At 37.5% G+C, this 26,479-nt stretch overlaps 1 protein-coding gene across 1 annotated transcript in view; it reads left to right on the plus strand.

Moving 5' to 3' along the window:
* Window positions 1-1,587: 1,587 nt before the first annotated feature.
* Window positions 1,588-26,479, plus strand: part of LOC308641326 (guanine nucleotide-binding protein G(i) subunit alpha-1-like) — a gene marked incomplete at its 3' end in the record, with an annotated part of 70,705 nt that continues 45,813 nt past the window's right edge. Inside the window, exon 1 of the mRNA XM_081279804.1 lies at window positions 1,588-1,977. Within this exon, the coding sequence (XP_081135930.1) occupies window positions 1,860-1,977 (118 nt within the window). The 5' untranslated portion in view covers window positions 1,588-1,859. The remainder of the gene's footprint in view (window positions 1,978-26,479) is intronic.

Here is a 26,479-nt window from a genome sequence, read left to right on the forward strand (position 1 = left end):
ATACTGTGTTGAAAGTTGATTTCATTAAATTTAATTTCAGAGTTCCTGATGGACATGTAATGTGCCAGGAATTATAATGAGGGTAGAAGGTGATTAGGTACCATTGAAGATTGCTCCTTTTTGTTGTTATATTACAAAAGGCCATAGGAAAATTTAGGCAGGTTTTGAAATCATTTCGCAGGTCTGACTTCGGGGAAAACAGGAAAGGGCAGGTCCCATATAGAAGGAATTGACAATTCAACTCGCTCTGATGGTTTGGAGCACAAGCATGGCCAGTGGGGTGTAGAGCAGAACTAGCTTACAGGCCTGGTCTGAATGACCCAACCTAAAGTTATTCTGCCCTCTACCCGTGCCATCAATTCAATCTCAATTTCTTAGAAAAAACTCAAGCCCGGTTTTCTCAAATGATTTTTAGAAAATAAGACTTCTGAATGGAAACCTAAAAGCAATAAAAAAAATAATACATCAAGGAAAACATCTTTCTTTGACACTAGTTTCATCTTTCCATCAGTCAACGTTTTTTTCCTGCGGTGTTTGTAAGGAAAAACCTAGAACAACAGGCATTGAGAAATGAGACCTTAAATCTATCCTCATCCATTTGGTGTTGGGTGGATGAATGCATCATCCCTGCCTGCCGGAGTTGGAAGGAGGAAACAATATCGCACAACTCCTCATTTTCTGTGCAAGGAAGCCATTGCTTCCAAAAAAGAATGGCATGCCCATTGGCACAGGAGTTAGGAACATGGTCATAAATACTGGTTCAAAACTTGGCATGGGAGCTTACATGTGCCCTAGAGGAGATCTGCTACCGCTGTGGAGCAGACTTGTTTGTGTGGGTGTGTTTTATTGCTCTTGTCATTTTTAAATATACTCTTTGATTTTTGGTCTCACATTTTCTAAGGTTATGAAGAAATCCTTAAAATTATAATCTGTTTATGAAAAGGAAGGCGACAAAGGAAGGAAAAAGGGAAAGAAAGAAAAATGGAAGGAAGTTGACCTTGGTGCCCACTACCACCACATCTCCTGACTTCTATTTCCCACTGTCCCCACCTCTGGTCCCACCGCGGCTCCATTTGCAGCTCCCTGTCTTTCCCACCGCCCCGAACGCCGGCCGACACCGTTTTACATTTTAAAACCCTTGTTTGTTTGCGGGCGCTGGGCTTGCTCAAACGCCCTAGACAGGCTTTTCTGGGCTTCCAACTTTGGCATCTCTCCCATCCCCATCGGTAGAGGGACAGGTACGCACACATTCCTTGGTATCAGTAAACCCGGAGAAATTACCCCATTCCCGCCGCGGGCGCAGGGTTAGGGAGCGTATAGGGCCTGAGGCCACAGCCCCTCGGGCAATTACTCGCTCTCTGGCACTTCCAGGGGGCGCGCGGGGGCGCGGGGCCCTCGCGGGGTGCGCGGCCCCGTGGTCGGCGGCCACGCGGGCGCGCGGCCCTTCGGAGGGGGCGCTGTCCGAGGGCACGTGCGCGGGAGCGCGCTCTGGGAGTGGTCGCGGGGTGGCAGGAGAGGCGGGCAGGGGCGGGGCCGCGGCGGCGCGCGGACGCGGAGCTCGCCTGAGTTTTGCGAGGCTGCGGCTCGGCCACCGGCTGGAGGGCGGTAGCCTCTGAAGCCAGAGCCTTCAAACCTGGGTCTCACGGCGCTGAGCGGCGCCAAAAGCGGAGCCGGGCCGGGGAACTAGTCGCCCAGGGCTGTTTGCTCGTTTGCGGAAAGCGTTTCTCTGGACTCCGTTTAGGACGTAGTGGGGGTGGTGTGGCCGGCGTTGGGAGGTATTCGACAGAGAGCTTTCACCTGTGTTCCGAGGCAGCAACCGGGCGCGGAGGGAGCGGCGGCAGGCTCTCGCTCTAGGCACCATGGGCTGTACGCTGAGCGCCGAGGACAAGGCGGCGGTGGAGCGGAGTAAGATGATCGACCGGAACCTCCGCGAGGATGGCGAGAAGGCGGCGCGCGAGGTCAAGCTGCTGCTGCTCGGTGAGGCTGGCCGAAGGGCTAGGTGCCGGGGCGGGCGAATGAGCGAGTGGGCTGGGCGCGGCGGGGGCCGCTGTGGGCCCCTTGGCGTCGGGAAACCGGAGGGAACGCGTGACAGCAGGCGAGGGCGCGTCTGGCAGCGCCCGAGGTTGGTTCGGAGTGCGAGTGTGGCCCTTGCGGTGCGGAACCGAGGCGGGTCCCCTCCTAGGTCCCCAACCGCCCTCCTGCCAGGCGCTGAGATCTCCCCGCGGTAGGGCAGGCATTGCACTGCGCTCTGTGCTTTAATGACTCCACTGGAAGCCAAGCTGCATTTTGAGGCGGCAGATCCCTTGTAAACCCTTTTCTTTGAAGTTTAGCTGAGCCTTACAAATGTGAAGGGGTATTCATGTCAAGAAAATAAAAGACACCCCCCCCCCTTTCCCGGAAAACCTTTCACCCAGAGGGTGGTTTCTCTTTGGGGGTTTTTCTCACACCAGGAGTGCCGCTTTTGGTGAAGTCAGTGCACCTTTCCTGGGGCCTCTGTAGGGTTGAAATGTGTCTTTACTGTCAACTTCCCATGGAGACTCAGTGAGTGTTAAAAAGCACCGATTATGTTTACCCTGCGTAAGGAAATAAGCTATGCTGGATATTTGATTTTTATCACTGTGGGGGTAGGGAAACCACCAAAGTTGGGTTGCGTTTGCTCCAGTAGTAGGTAAGGAAGATACTTCAGTGGTGGAACCACTGTGAAAGGTGCAGAGGGGTCACCAGAACAACAGGATTTTCTCTACTGCCATGGTTTCTGATGAATGAGGTTTGCCAGGTGCACGCCAGGCTTTGATTTGTTCTTAGCCCTGTTCTCTTGCTGAAGTGCGACGTGGAGATCTTTTTCCAATTGTTTGAAGGGGAAGAGAATAATAAGAGTAACCCAGGGACACTTGACTGAGGGAAACATTGTGATAATATTCACAGTTTAAGATCTTTAAATCTCTGAGTTAGGGGTTCCTTTTGTTTGGTTTCTTCCCACACTCTAAGTATTAGATAGATGAAAGATTTCTTGAAATCTTCATTTGCACTTTCAGCTTGTATTTTTTTATATAAGTTATAATAAAAGAAATATTGCCTAAATCCGTTTTCAGTAAGCTCCAGTTTTATTGGTTTAATGACTGCAGGAAAAAATGGTGGGCTTTTTTTTTTCTTTCTCCATTACTAGTAGGCTTAGAAGCAAACTTGGCATGACTAAAAGTAATAATGATCTGAGTCATTTTGCAAGCAAACTGTGAAATAACTTTGCATTTTAAAGACCTGGTGTCTTTTTCACCCTCCGCAGCCTCCAGCATAAATCTTTCTTTGTAAATACTGTTAACCTAAGTTTTTAATTAATAAGGTATATTGTATTTTGAGACGCCAGTGAATTTTCAGAGTATTGGCTATAGAAGACACACAGCTTGATAATGGAACCATGTAAATGCTCCTCTTGTAAAGTGAATCGTTCTAGACAGAAATGAAATGAAAAGATTTAAAAGTTTTTTTCTGCTTTTCTGCTCTGATACATTACCTCTATTTATTTCGGTGTGACTTTTAGTTGGAACCAACCATCCACCAGGTTTAAACCAAATGAAAAATGGGTCTTTGGGTGGTGGTGGTTTAGTCCTTTAATTGACTGTTAGACATGGGCTAGGATAAAGGTCCAAGAAGTAGGTTGTTGCTTGAACTGTATTCAGGAGAGATCAGTGTTTCTTAACCTAGTACTGTTGGCATTTTGAACTTGATAATTCTTTGTGGTCAGGTTATCTTGTGCACTGTAAGGATGTTTAACAGCATCTTTAGCCACCATCCATTAGATGCCAACAGCTGCCCCCCATACCAAACTGTGACCCTTAAAAATGTTGTCATATGTCTCCTGGGGAAAAATGTAACCTTCATTGAGAACTACTGTTCTAGATTAACATATATAGTTTAATACAGTGTAGACCCTAAAGCTGAATTGGTACAGTCATCTATGGTGATTTATGAGGAAGTTGAAGGAGAGTCCTGATTTTCAGAAGAAATTATGGAATTTTTATTTCTTCTTACCAGTGACATTAGAAAGATTCCAAAAATATTTTTTTTAATTAGGTAACTGATTTCCTTCAGTTGTCTAATCTAGCTTGGGCTTTTGCATTTCCCTACATCTCTTCTTTGTATAGGAATCCAGTTACTTCCCTTTCTTGTTGGTCTAACACTCTCATCTGTCTTACCCCACTCCACTCTACCCTTTGCCCAGACTTCCAACACCCTATAAACAGAATGCTGGCTTACTTATTTCATAAATCTTAATTCTTGGAAGGCTTGAAAACATTTTTCCCCCCTAATTTGACTTTAGGAGTGAATTGCGACCTTTGGTTCATTTTTGGATGTTTAAAGGCTATGTGTAAGCAGCTCAATGGAATCATTCCATTTAAAACATAGCAATTGAATCAACTAGAAATTTAAAATGGATTCTAGGTAATCTATAACAATGTCACTTACATTTACATCAGTAGTTCTTCCTCATTAATTATTTTGTTTTTCCTCATTAAAGATTTTTCAAATTTTATTTAAAGTACAATATCTTTAGAGTACCTTTAACATGGTATATTAATAGTTCATTATGTTGTATTTTTTGCTAGAGAATAAATGGTCTTTATATATTGGGTCTGAAAGATTAAAGAATAAGATTTGCACATTATTAGTAAAGATTTGGTGTTGGGATGTCTAATATATATAATTTATATCAGAGGCATTTCACTATCCTAATTAAGCACAGTAAATTAGGGCTTGAAAAAGAGAGGACCTCATCTAATCATTGACCTAAAGGAAATTAGGTCATGGTTTGGGTGATTTAAGGCTTTCAGGTCTAATTTTCAGGTTTCACAGTGTTATAATATAATCCTAAATAGAGAAAAATTAATGAAAGAAATAAAAAGAAAAGTTTCTTTCCATTATATGTGGGTACTTGTTAACAAAGGAAAATATTTTTATTGTTGTATCTTTGAGGATGTAACTTATCATCTTTTTAAGGTCAATATCATTAATCTTCAAATGCTTTTCAGTAAGACTATGGTGTACTACTGATTTTATAAAATTACAATTTTCATGAATTAGCTTATTCCTAAATCACAATATCACTTCAAATGTTTGTACTTCATTATACTAGTCCTTTTCTTGACTCTATATATCTCCACAACCAGACCAGCAAACAAAAATCTATACCTTCATCATCTTCTCGAGCTTAGTTTAATATCCCAGGGTTGGGCAAAAATAAATGAGAAGTTACACCTCTTCTGTTTCCTGCATATTTTTCCATTGCTACCACAAACCAGCTATTTGGGATGCTATGTCATTAATCTTTTCACTCTCTTTGAACTTGCCCTGTGACTTCCCTAGTTGAGAAATTATGGCATTGCAGGACTTATTTCATTGCTTTAGCTTTTTCCTTCCAATTGGCTGAGGATCTTAAGTAGCGCAAACCTATTTCCTTGAACAAATGGATCTGGTATTTAAACATGGGTTGTGTGCTTCTCTCTGCCTGGTTTACCTTGAATTAGTAGATACTTTTGATAGAAGCCACAGGTGGTATAAAATTATGTGCTGAGATTCGAGATTTTTCTGCATCTTCTGTTTTTCATTCTCAAATTCATAGTTCAGGTTCTCTCCTTCTGACAGCCTAATTCCAGTAGGCTCTCCTGCTTCTAGTCTTTCCTTTTAGCCTGTTCTTCTGGTATCATAATACTAGCTTGATCAAAAACTTTCTTTTAGACCTGGCTTTCCTGAGTCTTACACTGTTTTCCTCAGGGTGCTCTCCTCCAAGCAGGAGCAGTTAACATATGTTAAAGCTATTTTGGTCTTGGTTCCTAGCGGTTGAGACTTAGGCCCTGCTTGTTTCACTATTACTGTGAGCATTTTAGCAGTAGAATCTTCATCTTTGTGTTCTTAGCAACACTTCTACTTTGTCATGTGTAAAATGTGCTCTAAATGATGTAAAATTATCTTTCTGCTTTCTGGAATATAAACCACATACTCTGCCATTTTCAGTATTTATCAGAATAAATAACTACTCAAACAGTGTTTAAAAAAAAGAAAAGTAAAGAAAGAAAGAAAAAGGGAATAGAAGAACATGTATGATGACCAAAGTTAACGCATGGCATTTAAAAGCAAATAGAAACAAAATAAAAATAAAAGCAAGCAATTTGGTTTAGTATTTTATTTTCCATATGTAATAGTTTTTCATAGTCATTATATTCTTTGACAAAAAATTAGACAAAATCTCTATTGATGGAGAATCTTCTATGTCTGTTGAAGCTGTGATGTTTTTCCTTAATTTTTTTTTGGGGGGGTGAAGGTACATCTCATTTTCTAGCATTTATTTTGGCCTCTTTTATAAAGAATTTATCAAGGATAGCAAACATAATGCCTACCTTTTAGGATTTAGTGGAAAATAGTAGGAAATATAATTGCTTACAGGATTTAGTAGATGTTATTTAAACATGAAAAAAATTGCTATAATTTTTTAAACCAAAATGAACTATCCAGCCACAATTCTTATTTTGTTACACACTTCTCATTGCCCTGGAAAACTTAAGATAGAGCAAATTCATGTAAGGGGACTTGAGTGTATTGGCTGCATTTCTAGGTCACGTATTTCTTAATCACATGTCCTGGCTTGCATTTTACTCAGTGTGTGACTACCCAGAGTATGACATTGGTGAAGTTCAGATCCCAGATGGCATTTGAGCCTGTGAACTAAAGTTAACAGTACCTAATCTTAGGCTGTTTTCTGGTATAATTTATTAAATGATAATTAAAAACCCTAAGATAAATAGCAAACTAATTTTAAGATGAATATTTATTACTATATGCTTAGCAACTTCTGAAAAAAATATTATTATATAGTTAGAGGTTAGAAATCCACAGAGGGTATGCACAGGGCTAAAAATCAGGGCTTTTCTTCTGCACTTTCTAGGAGACTCCCTTTCCCTTCCCCAGGCTCTGTCAAGGGGCTGCCTGCTTTCATTGGCTCATGATGCCTTTCCCCATCTTCAGAGGCAACTGTGGTTGGTGGTTTTCCTTCTTTGGCTTCCCTCTCCTGCCTTCTGCTTTCATTTATGAGAACCCTTGCAGGATAACAGCCCCACATCGAAATTCTTAATCAATTTATACCTGTAGTATTCTTTTTACCATGTAAGGTAACATATTCACAGGTTTCAGGGATTGGGGGATATGTCTCTCTGGGGTCTATTATAGTGCCTACCATAGTTCACCATCTGGATCCTAAAGATTCAAGTCCATTTTTCATGAAAAATGCATTCACCACCTTCCAACATCTGCAAAAGCTTTAACTCATTATAGAACCTACTCAAATTCCAAAGCTCCGGATGGGTGCAATTTGGGGTCTAATCAGTACTAGGATAAATCCTTTTAATCTGTGAACTGGTGAAACTATAAAACAAGTTATCTTATCCCAGATTATAATGGTGGGACAGTCACAGGTTATCAATTACAGACATTGTCATTTCAAAAGGGAGAAAATGGAAAGGAAAAAAGAATTATCTATCTCAAGTACAGCCAAAACTACGTTAGGTTTCAAGAGCTGGGAATAGACCTCTGTGACTCGACTGCGCCTTTGCCACCCTGGACTCTGCCCTTGGGTGCTTGTCTTTCTAAAGAAGAGTAGGATGTGTACTCAGCTGGTAGTCTGTCAGCCTAGTACTTACTCATAGCAGTTTGGTGGTCTTACAGCATTTCATTTTGTAGTGTCATAATTTTTTTCCCATTTTAATATAACCAGCAAGGAAAAACCACATCTTTAATACCTAACTTGGAAACGTCTTCATTCAGTATCTGGGTTCATGGGTCATAAGGTTTGATTTCACATAATAGCAGGACACAATTTATCTAAGCTTTCTGCGTCTGAATAACAAGTGTTCCCTTACTTCTGGTTTCTAGTAAGATGTCCTTCCTTTCTCACCAGCAGCACATTTAAAGCCTGTGTTTCTTTTCCACAGTCTTTCATTGTAATTTAGGTATTTTCTAGGATGAAATAAATTTCCTCCATCATGCTTCTCACTTCTTTCTGAGTCCTCGCAAGGAGAGGCATTAATATCAGGTCTCTCCTAACAGTTATGGAAACAGCCAAGGCCTTTTCTATCATGTTCCTTAATATTCTTTCAGCCTTTACCTATTTCCCAAATCCAAAGCCATTTCAACATTTTTAAATGTTTGTTATAGCAGTGCCCCCTCTCCCAGGTATCTTTATTGATATCACATGAATTATACTTTAGGGAAAGCATAATGATTATAATTTTATATTCTCTAATCCTTCATACTTTATGTAACTATGGTAACCCTAAAATCACCAGTTTCTGGCATTTAATATTGAACCCCTGGTATTTTACTCAAGTCATAATGTAAAAGAGAAAGGCTTTTGTTTGTCTCCTCTTCAGTGAAGTTTTTCTTGATCATCCAGCCAAAATTACTCTTCCTCGCCCTTCCTGCTTACACCATACTAAAATCATTCTGTGCATTTACTTGTTCTAATCATTTGTCTCTATGGCATCAGCTCCCTTAGAACATGAATCCTGTAGAACTTGTTTATCATCTGATGGAATGGCACATAGTATCAATTTCATAAATAAATGTTGGTTGAATGAATGAATACCATAGTGAACACTAATTTTGTCCTTCAGAAGTAGAGAATTGATTTTTTTTGTACTTTGAGTAATTAAGTGAATTTTGCCACAATATATGCACTTTTAAAACAAAATCTTGGTTGTTAGAGTAACTAAAGCCTATATTATTCCTAACATTCATTCAAAAATTAAGTTAATCAGCATGACAAATTATTGCATGATCAGAAAACAATTGTGATTCAGCTAATTGAAAGTAGGATTTTCATATGTGCCATTTGAGTACTTTGTTTTCTTCAGTATTATTTCATTGCTGCTTCACATTTGAACACTTTCTTAAAATGCCCAATTCTATGTGGCGTGTGCTATGTTCTCACAGCTGTGTATATCACACAGGATGGTGTGATTATTGGTAACCTTGTCTTTCAGGAGCTCATCCCCAGTGTGTTTTATGTCTTGCTAGCCTTTATGTGGTGGAAATCCTTGGCTGCATTTGTAAAGTGTGTTCTGTGCTTTGGGGAGGTCCAGCTATGCCTTAGGCTTACCAGATCATTAAGAGAATGTGCAGTCTACTTAGGGAAGTAAACCAGATGCATGAAAATGATTCATCATAATGGCAAATGGGGAGGTAATAAAATGATAATAGACGCTAAGAGAGATGAGATTCAGTATTGGGTACCTCAGTGTTGGTCCTGTGGGGCAGGGGTAGAGGTGGACATAGAAAGACTCTCAGGAATTATTGTGGTTCTAAATCTGTCAGTTTCCTTCATGTATTTCTGAGCTGCTTCTTTAATTCTAATTGACTTTAAACTCTATATTGTATAGAAATACAATTTAGAAGAGACCCTGCTGTTAGTGAATGGTGAATTTAGTTTTCTTCTATTCTTTCTGCATAAGGAAATTTATCCTCCAAGGTTTATTCAGTTCTGTAGGGAGACTCTCCCGATAGGGGATAAAGCAGTTGACCTATAACTCTAGTGGTAAAATGTTTTTTCTTAGGACCTTGGACAGGTTATCCAAATTATTTAAGCTTCAGTTTTCTTTTCTGTAAGTGTTGGATAATAAATGTATCTACCTCACAGGGCCAGGGACAGAGTAAGCTAATGTACTGACGTACTGAGACTAGAATGTGGCACATAAGTACTTAATAAATATAAGCTGTTATTATAAACATTTTAGAGACTTTGAGATCAGCCCTCCCTGCAGTTTGATCCATTTTTTGTCATAGACGTTAATCCCTTTGTTGGCTTTTCTTAGCAAGGGTGTGTGTATAGCATAGACTTCAAGAAGTACAAAATCAATTTTAATTACTAGTGTCTGTTCCCACCCTAGATTACTTGTGGAATTTGAATTTCTGGTAACAGGCTCCTTATTAGGACTAGACCATGTAAATATCTGTACTATATTAAGAATTATATACAGAGTGAATTTTAAGCAATCAGAAAACTATACAAATCATTTGAAAGTAATTTTCTCTATATTTTATTACTCATTGTTGGAATAAATTCAGTGATTTCTTCTGAACTTTTCATTTGCACTTTCTTGCAAATAAAAGCTATTCGTTTTTTAAATATGAAACATTATTTGAGTTACTTAAAAAGAATGTGCCTTTTCTCAGGCACAAGATTTTAAAATCTCACAAAATTTAAAATCTTACTGAAGCTTTCCATATTGTTGGCTCAGGAGATGCCTAACAAAACTCTAGTTACCATGATTATACTTTTAAGAGAAGTGTCTCTTGAAAAGCGGTACCAACCTTGACTTAGAAACACTGAGGCATTAAATCCATGATAGTGTTTGTACCTTTTAATAAAATTTAAAAGCAGTCCCTTAAGACCTAGCCTTGAGTTGTCCGGGCCTCTTTCTGTTGCCTCATCTTTCTAAGGTACTGTCCAAGAGCTTTTTCTAGTTATTTACTTGTCTAATCCATATTATATTTTTTCTTTCTTGGACACATACCTTTTATATGACAGCCTTTTCTTATGGTTTACTAATGTTGTTCTTCATGGTATTTAAGAGGTATGGAACTTGTCAATAAAGTTGCAGGTAAGTTCAATATTAAGAATTAGAAAAAAATGCTGTTTTTAGGCTGTTTTTCTTTTTTTAAAAAACTTTTTAGTCACTTGAAAAAATGTTTTACTATAAATTATATGTTTTTTTTTATAGACACAGAATAGACTTTAACATGTAGACTTTTTTTATGGAACTAGATGTGTTGAGAAATATAGGGAGACAATCATGTAACCCATACCTGTTTGTATTTATTTAAAGAGGTGACATCTTGAGTCTGTTCTTTCTCCTCTCCTTATGGAATACTTTCGTATGTAGGTTGGGCTTCTTATTTTACCTTCTATTTAACCTCTGTTTTATTTCTTTTTAAACTTCTTTATCTTGTGTGCTATTTCTTATATATCTTCTAGGTTCATTTGTCTCTTTGCTAATAACTTAATCTGCTTTTAACATATTGACCTTTCAATATTAATGGTGACATTTTTATATCTGGAAGCGATTTCTAATCCATCTTTTAACATTCATTTACCATTCTTTCCCCTTATTTTCTAGTTACTTTCGTCTTACTATGCCTCTTATCTAGTTTGAAGAGTGTATCCTTTCAGGTGGTTGTGTTCGGTTGGGTGTCTGGACCTCTCAACGGCAGTATCCTCTTGTAATTCCTCATTGTGAGCCTATGTTAAGCAGTGAATTGTCTGTGTGACCCTGTGCACACTGGGTTGGCTGCAGTTTTCCTATCAGTCCCTTGGGGTAGGGGTGGAAGACAGGTCTATTTCTAACTTACCCTAACACAGCATAAAAGCTGAAAGCATCATTTCTCATCCTTGGGTTAACTACTTTCTCCATGCTTCATCTGTGTTAGTTGACACCCTCCATCCTTGTCATCTCATTTATCTTAACACCCGATAAATCAAAAGCCTCATTTATTCTAAACATTTTACTCATTTTCCTGCCTCACATTTCATGATCCAGTAACACAGAACTGATGGTTTCCTGTGTGTGTTTGAGAGAGAAAGTGCGTGCGTGCCCTGAAGGGTTTCCTAATACTCTTCTGGGTGTCTTGTGGACTTTGATGGTGTGCTTATAAGTCAGCTTATTTCTTACCTGCTGGCATCTGCTCCTGAAGTGTGAGTGTACTTTTTAGCCCATTGTCTCTCATTTTTATCACAGCCAGGACCAAGTCTCTTACTGTCTTGGCACTATTGTGTCTGGTGAGTGCTATGGCCCTCCTAGTCACAATTTTCTCCAGGCAATCCTTTGCTGCAGAGCCACTATGCGGGAGCCAGGCTTTGAGCTATCTTGAGTCCTCTGCCTTCTCAAGTCTTTTCAAGCATGAGGAAAATTCCGCGTTGCATTAGTTGCACAGAGGTGCCAATATGCTAGGGTGAAACGAGCTCAGGAGTTCCTTCTGCTTAGCCAACTTCTCCACCAGGCCCCTGGGAGACTTTCTTACCCCAAATCGGTACCTCTGCCTCTAGCAGTCTCTTCATCTTCCCCAACCTACCATTTACCTCCGGAACTTGGTTCTGCTCAGAGAGGCAATCAAGATAAAGAGTTCTGCATCTCTGCTTCCTTCGGCAGTTGCTGCTTACTGATTGCCCAAGTGCCTCCCAGTTTCTTAGGCTTTGCCAGGGGATCCCTGGGGAAGTAAGTCACTTGTATCCTTCCATTTCTATCTGGATGACACTGATGTGACTTTTCTACCATTATCCATGCAAGTACAAGAGAGCAAAAAGCACATTAGTAGGCTTCCAACTATGTCTCACTTTCCATCTTTGTTGTTTGCTCTGAAGTTATAGTTTTAAAATTTTTTTCTCCCCAGTTGTTTGCCTTGTCTTTGGTTGTCTCACATTTGTGAAGTTTACTTTTTCTAGCGCTGCTCTTCTTTAATGTAAATTTTACTATGCATAGAAATAATTTGGAATTTTTAATATGCAGATTCTTGTTCAGTTGGTCCAGGGCAGGGCCTGAGATTTTGCATGTCTCACAAGCTCCCAGGAGATGAATGTGCTGCTAGTTCACAGTCTAGTCCACACTTTGAGAAGCAACATGGTGGTGATCCTCCTGGCTTTTTTTTTTTTTTTTTTTTTTTTTTTTTGTATTTATCAACTTGTGAGCACTTTTCACTGGTTTTTTAGCCACATTCACGAAACCTCCCATAATCTTACCAAAAAAGTGTTTGAAATGGTGCCTTGCCCGAACTAAGCACTCCTTATGTTTTATACATTCACATATATGCCCTCACACACACGCATGTAATGCCTGTCACACGTGATTTTGTTGCTCTATAGTAAAGCTTCTGATGTTAATCTGGAACCTTGTTTCAGCAGTGCGTTTTGAGAAAAATTTTTCAGTATTATTTTATATGGAAACGTGAACTGCCTGAGGTGTGACCAGAAGCTGTGAGTGATAATGAATCTTCTAGTATTTCTATGTATGCAAGAATTTTGTAAGTGGAGTTCTTTTGATGACAGGATTATTCAGGCCAGGTTGAAAGTGTACCTAAAATAGTGTTTTTGTGACTATTTTTAATCTCCGAATGTTCATGATAAAATTTCTTTGTCAGAAGTAAATAAAGTGTGGTTGCTTGCCATGGACTGAATGTTTCTATCTTCTCCAAAAGTATATGTTAAAATCCTAATCAACCCATCTCCCACACCCCAAAAACCCTAATCCCCAATATGGGGACTTTGGAAGGTAATTAGGGTTGGAATAGATTATGAGGGTTGGGCCTTTGTGATAGGATTGAAATTAATGGTGCTGGCACCCTGATCTTGGATTTCTAGCCTCCAGGACTATGAGAAATAAATGTTTAGTTTTTAAGACACCTGATCTATATATGCCATTTTAGTAGCCCGGACTAAATGAGGTATGTAAAGTGTGAAGATGCTAGAGAGAACCATTTGATAACATTTTATAGTCATTGGACTTGAAATAATTGATCATGTTATTTTATATAACCTCAGCTCTCCTAATCTAAAGCCACATGCAGTGGAATTTCCATTGCCTTTAAAAGGGAATTACAATCTTAGAAAATTCATCTTCCTGTTAATATTTAGTGATAAGTAATCACAAAAATGTTTTGTGATTAAACATGGCCTAAGTGTCCCACAGCTTCTTTCTTTCATTATAGTATCCTTTGCTGGTTGGGCTTACTTGAAGTTAGTCATAACATCTGGTTCTTATGAAACATGTGTAATTCATTCAGCAAATATTTATAGAATGTCAGCTCTATGGACTACATGTTCTAGATATCTGGATATGGAACAGTCTTTGTGACGCTGATATAAATTAAACAAAATATTCTTTAAACATTTGTCATTAGGTACAACAATGTGGTTATTTTGGATTGTTGAGTTATAAATACTAAAAAAAAAAAAAAGGGGGGGTTCTTGTTACTTTCCTATCCCATTTATCTCAGTATGCCTTTGTAGTAGGTTATTTTAACTTTGTTTTGAATGACTGCACTTTGTAGGTCAGGTTAAATTTTATTTCTATTTGCTAAAAGCTACTCCAGGATTCTCGGAATAAAAACTAAGTAGTGACATCTCACAGAAATTTATACTGTGCACATGGTGATACTTAGAATTTCAGAATTTCCTGAAAAAGTTACTAACCAACAAAGATATAGTCCATTTTTGTCGACTTATTGGTGACATCTAAAATAACTTAAGCCCCCGTTTAAAAAGTAATTAATGTAGAGAGTGATTCTGAATAAAATATAAAACTCTTAATGAGATCTCAATAGTGACTTCTTTTGGAGAATAGGATTTATGTTGTATAATTCATTGACTTGTATAGATTTGAATTGTATTTTGCTACTTGTGTACTTTTTTTCTTCATCAGTGAGCAAATGTTATTTTAACATTAAAGCATGAAAATAAGAGCTCATAAAATTCAAACATCTGAATGAGCTAAAAAAACAATATTTTCTGAATATAAGTAAAAAATGCTATGAAGCATTTCTGGAATTGGTTCATATACATAAGCAAATATGTAAGTTGAGAGCTAAACTTTAATATTTTAGAATTATATAGTGCTATTATTCTGTAAACAATTTATTTTTAAGACTTTCCTGTATTTCTGAAAGTTAAGATTGGGTATTTTGATTTATGACAATTTTAGTCCTTAAATACTATGTGGATAATATTTAATATGTGTATGTGTATGTATTATTGTCTGTGTTCCTTATTATTTCCTTAAGTTACTGATTAAAAGTTCTTAAGTGTTTTAAGGCCTACCATGTGTATAAGGAGATCAGGAAGAGGCATCCATTGTACTGTAATGTTTAATTATTAAGCATGTTGCTGGATGCCTAGATCTTTATCATCTTATTTTTCCAGGACAAAAATATTTCATAAACAAACAAAAAATTTATTAATGTAGGCCAGTACATGTCAACTTTGTTATCTTCTTTTCCTGTGCTTTCACATCTAATTATTTCCTAAGCCTCATCATTCTTAATTTAGATTGCCTTGACCATCATCCTCCTTCTTCCATTTTCACGTAAGTCAGTCTGTTGAAATATCCTCCTCCTTGGTCTTCCTACCTACATAGTTTTCCACCCTTCAGTCTATATATGCCTCCTGAATGATAGCTTTGATCTTATCAGTAGTTCCGATTGTAACAGAAGGGCCACCCTGTTCATTAACATGGTGTTTGGGAACCTCTGTGATTTGGCTTCCACCCAGCCTTTCTGTATTTCCCATCATCAGTGCTTCCCTTGGTTTCCCATCTCAGTAACCTTACTCACACTATTCCTTTTTGCTAGGAATGCCTTTCCACCCTTATTTGTCCTCAGTTCTTTCCATGTGTGTCCATGATCAGAGTTTGGGACATTTTTTCTCAAAACTCAATAATATCTGGATCCCACATAAAGCAATTTTTATCAATTCCTAATTTTAAATGTATTTCAGTATCTCTTAAAGGTATAAAATTATGTAAGATATAATTAGACAAGTTTCTCAGCCCTAGTCTCCACTTAGATAACCACAGAGTTCCCCCCAAAATTATATACAAGACCCAAACAAATTCAATTCTCATTAACATTAGTTGTTTTGTGGTCCTTGTGATGCCAGCCAAGTAGAGTGCTTTGCATTGGGCATGTCTACCATTAAATGCCAAAAGATGTCTCATTTCTCCCATCCTCCTGCTCTAATTGCAAAACCATCATTCTTGGAATGGTCCCACCTTCAACAGAATGAATTCTTCCATGAGGCATTATCTTTGGTGTCATGAATCATAAGGCTAATTAGTGTGCCCATTAAGTACCTGCTTTTATATGTGAAAAAAATAAAACAACTGGATTAGAATTAGAATTAGAATTTAGCATTGCCTAAGTTCAGGTAATTGTTCATTAAATATTAAATTATCTTCTGTCTGTCTGCTAAGGCCTGTGTCAAGGATTATATGCATCCAAACATGAATCTAACATGGATCCTGCCCTCAAGAGGCTTCACAGCAAAAGAAAAAAATGAAATATTTATTGGAAGGTTGAATGCTGGGAATGAGATTTGGACTTGCATAGGGAGCAGTGAACTTCAAGTTGAGAGCTGTTAACTATTTAGCCCTTTCAGCTATTAAAGGGCACAATCAAGAATAGGAGATCTGTTTATTTTGAGTTGTCTTTTCTATTTTTATGTTTTGTTCTTCGTTTATTGCCTCTTCTCATTACTTTTTCATAGACTCTATTTCCTTGAGTTGTCTAGAACTAAAGTAAGTAGTATTAATCTCATGTTACAAATCAGGAAATCCAGACTTTGATAAGTAAGTTATTTGCTCAAGGACATACAGTTAGTAAGTGGCAGGCTGGGTCTTCTTCTGCCTCTTGTTGTTTGGTTTCCATTTAACTCTCTTGATTATATTGCCTCTTAGTACTTACTTATACTTGAATCCAAAGAATACTTCTGTCTATTATTTCATGTGGACCTTTGCACCTGTGAAATTAAATAGAGCCTGATAGAATAGACACCAAATAAATATTGTTGAGAATGTGAACAATGATAGGCTCAGATAATAAATTAACTATAACTTATCTTGCCAGCATTATCCATTATACATAATCAGGTGTTTTAACCAAATATTTTTAAAAGTGGGGCTGAATTATACATATATGTTAAAATAGTGTATTTCTATTTTAAAAATTTATTATTTATTTTGGTACCAAGGGGTACTTAAGCACTGAGCCACATCCTCAGATCTATTAAAAAACTTTTATTTTCAAACAGGGTCTTGCTAAGTTGCTTAGGGCCTCACTAAATTGCTGAGACTGGCTTTGAACTTGGAAGTCTCCTGCCTCAACCTTCTAAGTCCTGGGATAACAGCATGAGCCACTGTGCCTGACTTACTATTTTTTTTTTTTTAAGAGTGTAAGATACCAGCTTCCAGATATAATCTGGGATTAGTATAAATTCAGCCTCATCTCTTACATCTACTATGTATAGGCCTGAAATATTTCAAATGGAAAGTGAAATTTATTAAAAGGAGGAAAAAAAAAAACCTGAGGCAATTAGATGTCCTGAATCTTTCAGGGGAGACTTAATTATACTTAATACACTATATTTACTGAAGAAAGGATGTAGATGGTTCTATTTTTACAAAGTTTTTTTTTCCTTTTTAACATCAGTAACTTCCATTAAACAAGCTAACTAAAATATTAAATTTGAGAGGTCTTACCAGAATGTAGAAGAGTCCCTGTCATTGACTTGCCAGCTGCTGCAAGATTATGATAGAATCTCAAAGAAATTTTGTGTCTTTTTTTTCCTTTGACATATCTGTAGCATAGTTTAAAACCCTTTGTTTAAATTTTTCATTCTAAAATGACTATCTTAAAAATTAGTAAACTGAAATTAATGCTTATATTTTTCCAATAGCTTTTTATATGTGTTTGAGCACTGATTTGTCTTGGTTATTAAATAGAAATTAAAAACCATTTCTAACACTACAGGTTAACCAGGAACTTGTTGAGGGTGTTTTTCTGTGATAAGGTAGGAGACAAACAGTAAGGCTATTAATAAATTTAAGTCAGGGTGGCTGGGATAGGATGTTGTTAATCTCCAAATGCTCACTTAGTGTAATTATTACAAAGAAGTGTTCCTGTTCAGTGTATTTTGAGGGGTCATGTTTGTTAATGGCTTTCACATTCTGAATCATGGTCCTGAATGCTTTTCTCCAAAATCCATAAAGAAGAGATATAATCTTTGTTCACAGTGAAGAGAAGGAAAACATTTTAGTGGACAGAAAATAGTACTATTTTTTTTCTTGCAAGTCAGCGATTATGTTGTTTTCTTAATCTTATCTCCTGTCACTTCTATTTTATATTCTTTAGAATTCCTCCTGCAAGTATTTTAGGCAGTCAGGTTACATAAATTTCAGTGGAAATTAGGCTGATATACTTAACAAGTTGATATTTTTTTAAAGAAATAAAATAAGGGCACACATTTATTTCAGTTGTTAGCATCATGGTTAAAATGTCTTGTGTTTAATTGATTCCGGGTTGGAAGCATTTTGTTAAGTGTTTAATTTTAAGTAACTGTGTGGTTTTGTGTTTTCTATAGTTGAGGAAAACTAGGATTGTACTTGGTATCAGGAACTTTAGGAAGAAAGCCCTACACCATTTCCAATTTGTAGAATTTTATGTCCCCTCCCCAAAGAGTGGCAACATGTTTCTGCACACTCTTTGCATATATTAATTTCCAGACCAAAGTTATTTTGCATTCCAGTTTTTATTTGGTGTTTCTTACACAAAAAAACCACTAACATAATTTGTATTCTTTACTAGAATAATTTTATTTAGGTTCATGGTTACCAATAACAAAGCTCAATTTTTATGTCATTTTCAAGGTTTGTTTTTCTTTATCCAGATTGTAGGAAATGAAAAATACATTTGACATTTGAGGAAAAAAATGTAAGATTCACTTGAAAATAGGGTTGTCCCTGAGTTGCAAGAACTTAGAAGGGTTTCGATTATTGTAACTGGAGCTTTGGGATCAGCAATAGCTTTCTGGGCTGTATTCCAGCATTATATGAGGGATATAATTGTGAAAGACTTGGATTTACAGTTTACTAGGTTACAGGTACAATATTTTAAAAAGTAGTTTATTGTTGTATGAAATGTAGTCTCATCTTCAATGAAATGTGTTACTACAGGACAGATACCTTATTACATGCTACAAAAAAAAAATAAAATAATAGATCAGTTATTCCATACTACCTTGCTTTGTAACTTCTTTTTAATTGTGTGGTTTATATTATAAATATTGTATCTCTAAAGTGCAGATTATTAAAAATCATTGATTCAATATGTGGGATTGTACAGTGTTTGAATTATTGAGCTTTTCTTGGAAAAAGAAAGTTTAATGATATTTATAATTATGTTACATGACTAAGAACAAAAAATTTTGAGTTAATATTAAACACATGAATTATTTTATCTTTGGATATTTTAAGCATTGTCAAGTGCTTTTTTCTTACATAAACAAGGAAACAAACTTTCTTTGATACCTTAACACTTTTAAATAGTTTACAATTCTGTATTTCTATTGAACAGTGCAATTATAATGCATAAAATGATTTTTTAGGGTGTGCAAGGTTTATGAAAATTGAAAGTGATTTTAGAGTTTGGTCATTAAAGGTTTTGTTTTTATTTACTCAGGAATCAAATAATTTCATCAGAATTAAGCAAAAACTCCTATGCGCTTACCTTCTTTAAATATTTTATGTAGTCTAGTTTTCAAGACTTTGCACTCGTAGTTATTAAGGTGTCAAAGTCAATGAGTAGGCTGGTGTCTTTATTATTAAAGATCAGTGATTATAATTGAGGTTTTGAAATTTCAAGTAGCAGTGGTATTCCAGGAGGAATGATAGCAGAGCTGTGCCAGTAGATGTTTAACAACAACAACAAAAAAAAAGTGTGTCACTGAACAGACTATTAGGAAATGAATGTACGTGTCAGCAGGTGAGTCTGCCCCTCTTGCTTGTGACATTAAAAACCAAAAACTGTTGGAGAAGGCCTTAGTTGTCTAAGGATGCTGTATTTGTTCCTCACTTAAAAAACTTGTATTCCTTAAGTTTATTGTGCACTTACCATGTGCCCTGTGTCCTGTTATTAGAAGAAGTAAAAGAAAATAAGGAAAGAGAAGATCTGGGACTCTGGATCTAGCAGTGAGAGATTTAAGATATTCTGCAGGGTGGAACAAACTCCCCAAGTGTCTATTATATGTCCTCTTATTTTAAAGGAGAGAGTTTGAGCAGTGTACTGAAATGGAATCATTGCTTTCTAATTCCATCACTTTTTAAAAGAAAAAAAACTTTTTTTTTCCAGAGTACTTTCAGGTTTACATCACCATTGAGCAGAAAATACAGAGTTCCCATTTGTCCCCAACCTACATGTGCAGCTTTATGTATCTTTGGCATTCTCTACTGGAGTGGGACGTTTTTAAAAATGGATGAACCTATATTGACACATCATTGTCATCCTAAGTCCATAGTTTACATTAGGGTTCACTGTTCATATTGTTCATCTTTGGTATTGGTGAGTTTGGACAAATACATAAAGGAAATTTTCCCACCATTATAGACTCATACAGAATAGTCACTACCCTGTACTCCTTCTGTTGTACTTCTGTTGCACCTAACCCCTAAAAATCACTTTTTAACTTGTTTCGTAATTTTGCCTTTTCCTGAATGTCATATGGTTGGCATTGTACAGTATGCACCTTTTCAGGTTGGCTTCATGTTCTAATATGCATTTAAAGTACCTCTGTCTCCTTTACGGCTTGGTGGCTCATTTCTTTTTAAAGCTGAATAATATTTCATTGTCTGAACCTACCACAGTGCGTTCGCTTACCTGCTGAGGTGCATCTTGGTTGCTTCCAGGTTTTGGCAGTTATAAATGTTTGTGATGCAAACATCCATGTGCAGGATGCTGTGCAGATGTGCAATTGCTGGATGGTATGCTAAGAATAGATTTAGTTTTGTAAGGATCTGACAAACTGTTTTCTAAAGTGGCTGTGTCATTTTCCGGTCCCACCAATACTGAATGGGAGTCCCTGTTGCTCTGCATCCTCTCCAGCTTTTGGTGTTGTCAGTGTTTGGGATTTTGGACATTCTGATGCCTGTGGAGTGGAATCTCATGGTGGTTTTAATTTGTATTTCCCTAATGATACACAATGTCTTTTTTAGTTTTAATTTTTATTTGTTTTAATTAGTTATACATGACAGTAGAAGGCATTTATGCACTTTGACATACATAGATAGGATATAATTTCTTTCTTTTCTGAGTGTACATGTTGTAGAATCACATTGGTCATGCAGTCATATATATACATAAGTAGTAATGTCTGTTTCATTTTACCATTCTTCCTATCCCCCCGCTCATCCTCTTCCCTCCTCTCCCTTCACTTCCTTCTACCTAATCTAAGGTAACACTATTCTCTAGTGCCTCCCTTATTGTGAATTAGCATCTGGCCTTTGGGGATTGGCTTATTTTGCTTAGCATGATATTCTCTAGTTCCATCCATTTACTGGCAAATGCCATAATTTCATTCTTCTTTAAAGCTGAGTAATATTCCATTGAATATATATACACCACATTTTCTTTATCCATTCATCTATCGAAGTACACTGAGTTGTGTTCCATGGTTTAGCTATTGTGAATTGAGCTGCTATAAACATTTACATAGCTACATCACAATAGTATGCTGATTTTAAGTCCTGTTGATAAAAACAAAGGAGTGGGATAACTGGGTCAAATGGTGGTTCTATTCCAAGTTTTCTGAGGAATCTCCATACTGCTTTCCAGAGTGATTGTACCAATTTTCTGTCCCAACAGCAATGTATGAGTGTACTTCCCCTGCACCCCAATCCTTGCCAACATTTATTGTTGCCTGTGTTCTTGCTAATCCAACTGGAGTGAGATGAAATCTTAGTGTAGTTTTGATTTGCATTTCTGGAAACTTGCCATCTATCTTCTTTGGTGAGTTATTTGGTGTTACGGTCTCTGGCCTATTTTTTAATTAGTGGTTTATATGTCTATTGTTGAATTTTAAGAGTTCTTTGTATATGTATTTTTTAATTTTTATTTTTTAAATTGACAAAACCCTTGTGTATTTTACATAGTAGTTATTTGTTAGTATATCTTTTGCAAATAATTCTTCTAATTTTGTCTTTTCATTCTCTTGACAGTGTCTCTTGACAGTGTCTTTTAGAGAACAGAAGTTTTTTTTTTTTTTTTTTACCATTCATGAGGTCATTTACCAACTCTTTTATGGATCATGCCTCATGCCTTTGGTGTAGTATATAAAGCATTATCTTAAAACCCGAGATCATCTAGGTTTTCTCCTCTAGAAATTTTGTTATCTTCTAGAAATTTTGTAGTTTTGCATTTTTTTAGGTCTGTATTCTATTCTGAGTTAATTTTTTGAAGGCCTGTGTCTAGATTCTTTTTGTTTTATTTTGCATGGGGATGTCTGGTCGTTCTAGCACCATTTTTGAAGATTGTCTTTTCTCCATTGTATTGCCTTTGCTCCTTTGTCAAAGATCAGTTGACTGTATTTGTGTGGGTCTATTTCTGGACTCCATTTCTGGACCCCATTCTGACCCATTGTTCTGTGTGTTTTTTCACCACTCTTGTCTTGATCATGGGAGCATTATAGTAAGTTTTGAGGACAGGTGATGTCAGACCTCCGACTGTATTCTTTTCCCTATGTCTTCTATTCTGTCTTTTGTCTCTGGGTATAAACTTTAGAATCAATTTTTTGATAGCTGCAAAACAACTTGCCTGCTAATCGCATAACTCTTAATGAGGTGTTTGTATGCTTAAATCGGCATGCTAATGTTTAATAGTGTTTCAATATATTTACTAAAATTCTTTCTTACCAAAAAATGACCTTTAAATAAAAAGTCTCACAGAGACTTTTGTGAAACAGTTCTTTTGAGGTTTACTTGGTGGTTTACTGCAATACTTTCATGCTCAATTCCAATCCAAGTCCAGATGAGTTGGACTGGAATGAGTGAGACCAGGCTCATACCCTTAGTTCTGAGGCTGCTCCTCTGCTTTTGAGTCAGCTGGTATGGACTGGCACTGCCCCTTCCCTAGAGAGGTGTGTATAAAAGTCTCATTCCGAGGTGAGCAAAGCTGAGTGCAATGGCCCAAGGCCGAAGCATGAGAATTGTGAGTTCATGGCCTACCTTAGCAAGCAACTTGGGAAGACCCTGTCTCCAAACAAAACAAAACAAAACAAAAAACCCCACAATAAACCAGTTACAGTGCAAATGGAAAAATACTGTTCTCTCATTTTGCATCAGGCTTACTCATGCTATCCTGGAAATCCATCTCTTTTGAATGCTTTCATCTTGGGTTTGTTAGGGAGGATCTCACAATAGTAATCTTTGACCTCTTGACTTCAATGAACACTCCATCATTTTCACCCCTCTCTCTCACTGTGGCTCACAGTGGCGATCTCTTTTAAAGCTCAAGTTGAGGTTAGAGAATGTTGTAGGTGTTGCTGCCACTGCCCTCCATTGACAAGCTGAGACTGCTGGTGCTTGGGTTGGGTTTGCTGTGTTTGTTTTGTGGCCTCACAAAGCCCCTTGTCATACTCTGCATGTGAAGCCCAGAGTTCTATCCTGGGCCACATGATAAATAAATAAACCCTGTGTTGCTAGAACACATTCTAGTGCCTTGTGCTCCCACAGGCCCACAAAGACTTGTGAAACAGTTCTTTTGGGTTTACTTGTTGTTTATTGTGATACCCTTGTGCTGTATATCAGTCCAAGTCCGGTTGGGCTTGGCTGGGTTGAGTGACACCATGTTCAGAACTGTAGATTTTAGGCTGCTTCTTTGCTTTTGAGTCAGGCTATGTGGATAGACACCCTACCTCTCTTGAAAGATGTCTAAAAAAAACTTAATTCCTAGGTGAACACAGCTCAAGTTCAAGCAAGATGTTTCTATTTAATGTTTTCTCTTTCAGTCATTTGTTAACATAAAACTATTCTTTGTTTTCTCTTTGAAAAGTGGAAAGTGTTTGGTTGTGATTACATCTAAGTAGATGTCTTTTACTTTTTTTGTGCTGAACGAGTCCAGTGTTCAGGCAGGTAGAATTCATTTTGAACTTGAGCGCTCTCATTTTAACTGCTGGTGTGATTGCAGCACTTCTCTAAAATTCTGGGGAACTCAATTTCCTCATCTGTGAAGTTGGCAGGAAACTCCTGTCTCATGGGAATAGTGGGAGGATTAGAGACTAGTGTCTGGTCCAGGGCACATGCTGGGTGCTCATTATGTGGTGCTGATGTTACCTTCTCTAAGTTGGTTGGATCCCTCATTAACCATCAGTAAATAAGTGGGTTACTTCTGCTCCTTTTTTTTTTAATTGATCTGTGCTTATAGGAAGCCCTCCTGCCTTTAATCTGCTTATATGAATTCTCAGAAAGTATAGTATACACTTCAGGGGACTGATAACTTATCCACACAGCACCTGTTGGCATTCTTCATATTAGTGTTCCAAGAATACAGTTGTCAAGAAGTTCCTCATATAGCACTTTGCAGTTTATCAAATAGTGATATATTTTACCTCATTTGATGCTCAAATCCCTGTTTTTGGTGTTGTACTGGTCAGGTATGCAGGCATCTGAGAAATTGTGACTACCTTATGAAAGCACATACTCACTTACTTGGAGATTAGATTGTGCTGAAAAGGGAATTAGATCTTAAATCAGCAGCAGCATGTTGTTTTGAGAAGTATTTGAGAAGTTAATTGAGTACAGCTTTGGTGATTAAAGAGAAATCTGTTAGAGGATGTTGATTTGGAGAATTGAGAGTTTAAGAATGTCAGCTATTTACCACTGGGCATGCTAGTGAAATTTTCCACTCCTTAATTCTGTTTGTAAAAACAAGAAAGAATTTCTTTAGATGTCATATATTTTTAGAATTGCATTATGACTCTGCAATGTAAATGCTCTAGGTTCCTATTGAATTAAATTTAAATATGCATTAATCTATAATGTTATTGTTGCATAAGGCTATGTTTGCTTCTAAAGTGGAAGCTCCACAATCTAAAATACCCTGAATCATGGACTGGTAGCAAACTGAGACCAAAGAGATTTCTGGCATTCCTTGGTTCATTCTCCTATTCAAAAAAAAAAAAAAAAAACTGAAATAATCCTTGAATCTACTGGACCATAGAATTGTATAGCATGATTGAAAATCACTATAAAGGTGCTCAATTGTTCTCTATATTACCGTTTGCCAGACGGTGTCCTAGGGAGTTATAGATATCAGATTCTTTAGTTGACATGAGTATCTGTTCTATAAACTGAATACTTAAATTCGCCAAAATGCTGTTGATGCGTGGACCCACAGTATGGTGGTATTTGAAGTTGGGAACCTTTGGGAAGTAATTGCATTTGGATGATGTCATGGAATGGAGGCCCATGATGGCATTGGTGACCATATCAGGGGATGAAGGGACCAGAACTCTCTCTACCATGAGAGTTAAGTAGCCATCTATAACCAGGAAGAGGGCTCTCACCAGGAACCTGACCATCCTGGTGATCTTATCCAAGACTTCAAGCCTTCAAAACTAGGTGAAATAAATGCTTGCTGTAGAAGCCACCTTATCGGGTGGTGTGTAGCAGCCCCAACTACAACAGCCTGCTAATGTGCCAGGGAGTTTGTCTGGTTCTTTATCTCAGGCATTTTATTTAATACTATAGCAACTGACTAAGGAAGTTTGTATTATACTTTTTCTAGATGAGGAAACATACTTGACTAATCTCATGCTTCCCAAACTGATGGCACACAGCCATATGTTGAGGATAATACAATCAGCAGGAAAAGTACCATCCTACATCTTTATAATTTGTTGAGGCACAGGAAAATTAGCTGCATGCTTTTCAGTTTTATGTTTCAAAGGGGAAGCTCTACTCTCTTAGCTTCTACTTCAGGAGAAACAGAAAATCACCCAGAAAGAAGCCCTTCACGGTCATGAATACTTTGAACAACTCCTTGAGACCGGGTAGGGGGACATATTTGAGACACTTACCTGGGAGAAGTAATAAGCAGTCCTTGTTCAGGCACACAGTAGGACTTCTTGGCTGAGCACAGTGGGTAGGTTTTGAGATACTGTGTGGGAAGAGATTGAAGAGAATTGTGGTGAATTTGGTGGAGAGCAACCATTAGGAAATGTGGATATGTGTGGGTAGTATTGATAGATTTCTGCTCAGCATTGTGTGATGTAAATGTAATTCCTAGTCTCCCAACGAAATCTTTATTATAGATTTGTTTTAAAAAATAATTTGCAAAGCTAGATTTGTTTTAGGGAAGGTGGCCAAAGTCTCCTGCAGCTTCAAGGGAGACTCAGAAGACTCGCCAAGGCCACCTAGGGAGGCTGACATGTCTGCCTTTCACTTGACTTGTGTTTATTTCCCCTGGCACCATACCCCGGCATCAGTTCTCTTTTGCTCTGCATCTGAAAGAGTTTAGATATTAGAAGTACAGAATGGTTCTTATTGCAAAACCTCCTCAATATTTTAAGCTAAATAACTTTAGTTCTATGATCATCCTTATTGCCTTACCCTGGAACCCTCAGTACTGTGCAGGCCCTTCTGTAGGTAGGATCGTATAAAATCCAAATGCATACTGAATAATGGCGAGCATTTTCACCTTGCTTGGTCTCATATAGAGTCCTCTTAGTAATATGGTCTGTTTATAGTAAATTCTCCATTGTTCTGTTTTGTGTTTATCAGGCTCTTCACTGTTGGCACCCTAGCTGTATTCAACTGGAATTTACTTATGTAACTACTTAGTTAAGCCAGTAACACACATTTGAGAGATTGGGCATTTTGAATATGTTTGAGTATGTACTTGAGCA

The sequence above is a fragment of the Spermophilus citellus genome (genome assembly GCF_964194105.1).
Source record: "Spermophilus citellus genome assembly, chromosome: 2".
Taxonomy (NCBI): domain Eukaryota; kingdom Metazoa; phylum Chordata; class Mammalia; order Rodentia; family Sciuridae; genus Spermophilus; species Spermophilus citellus.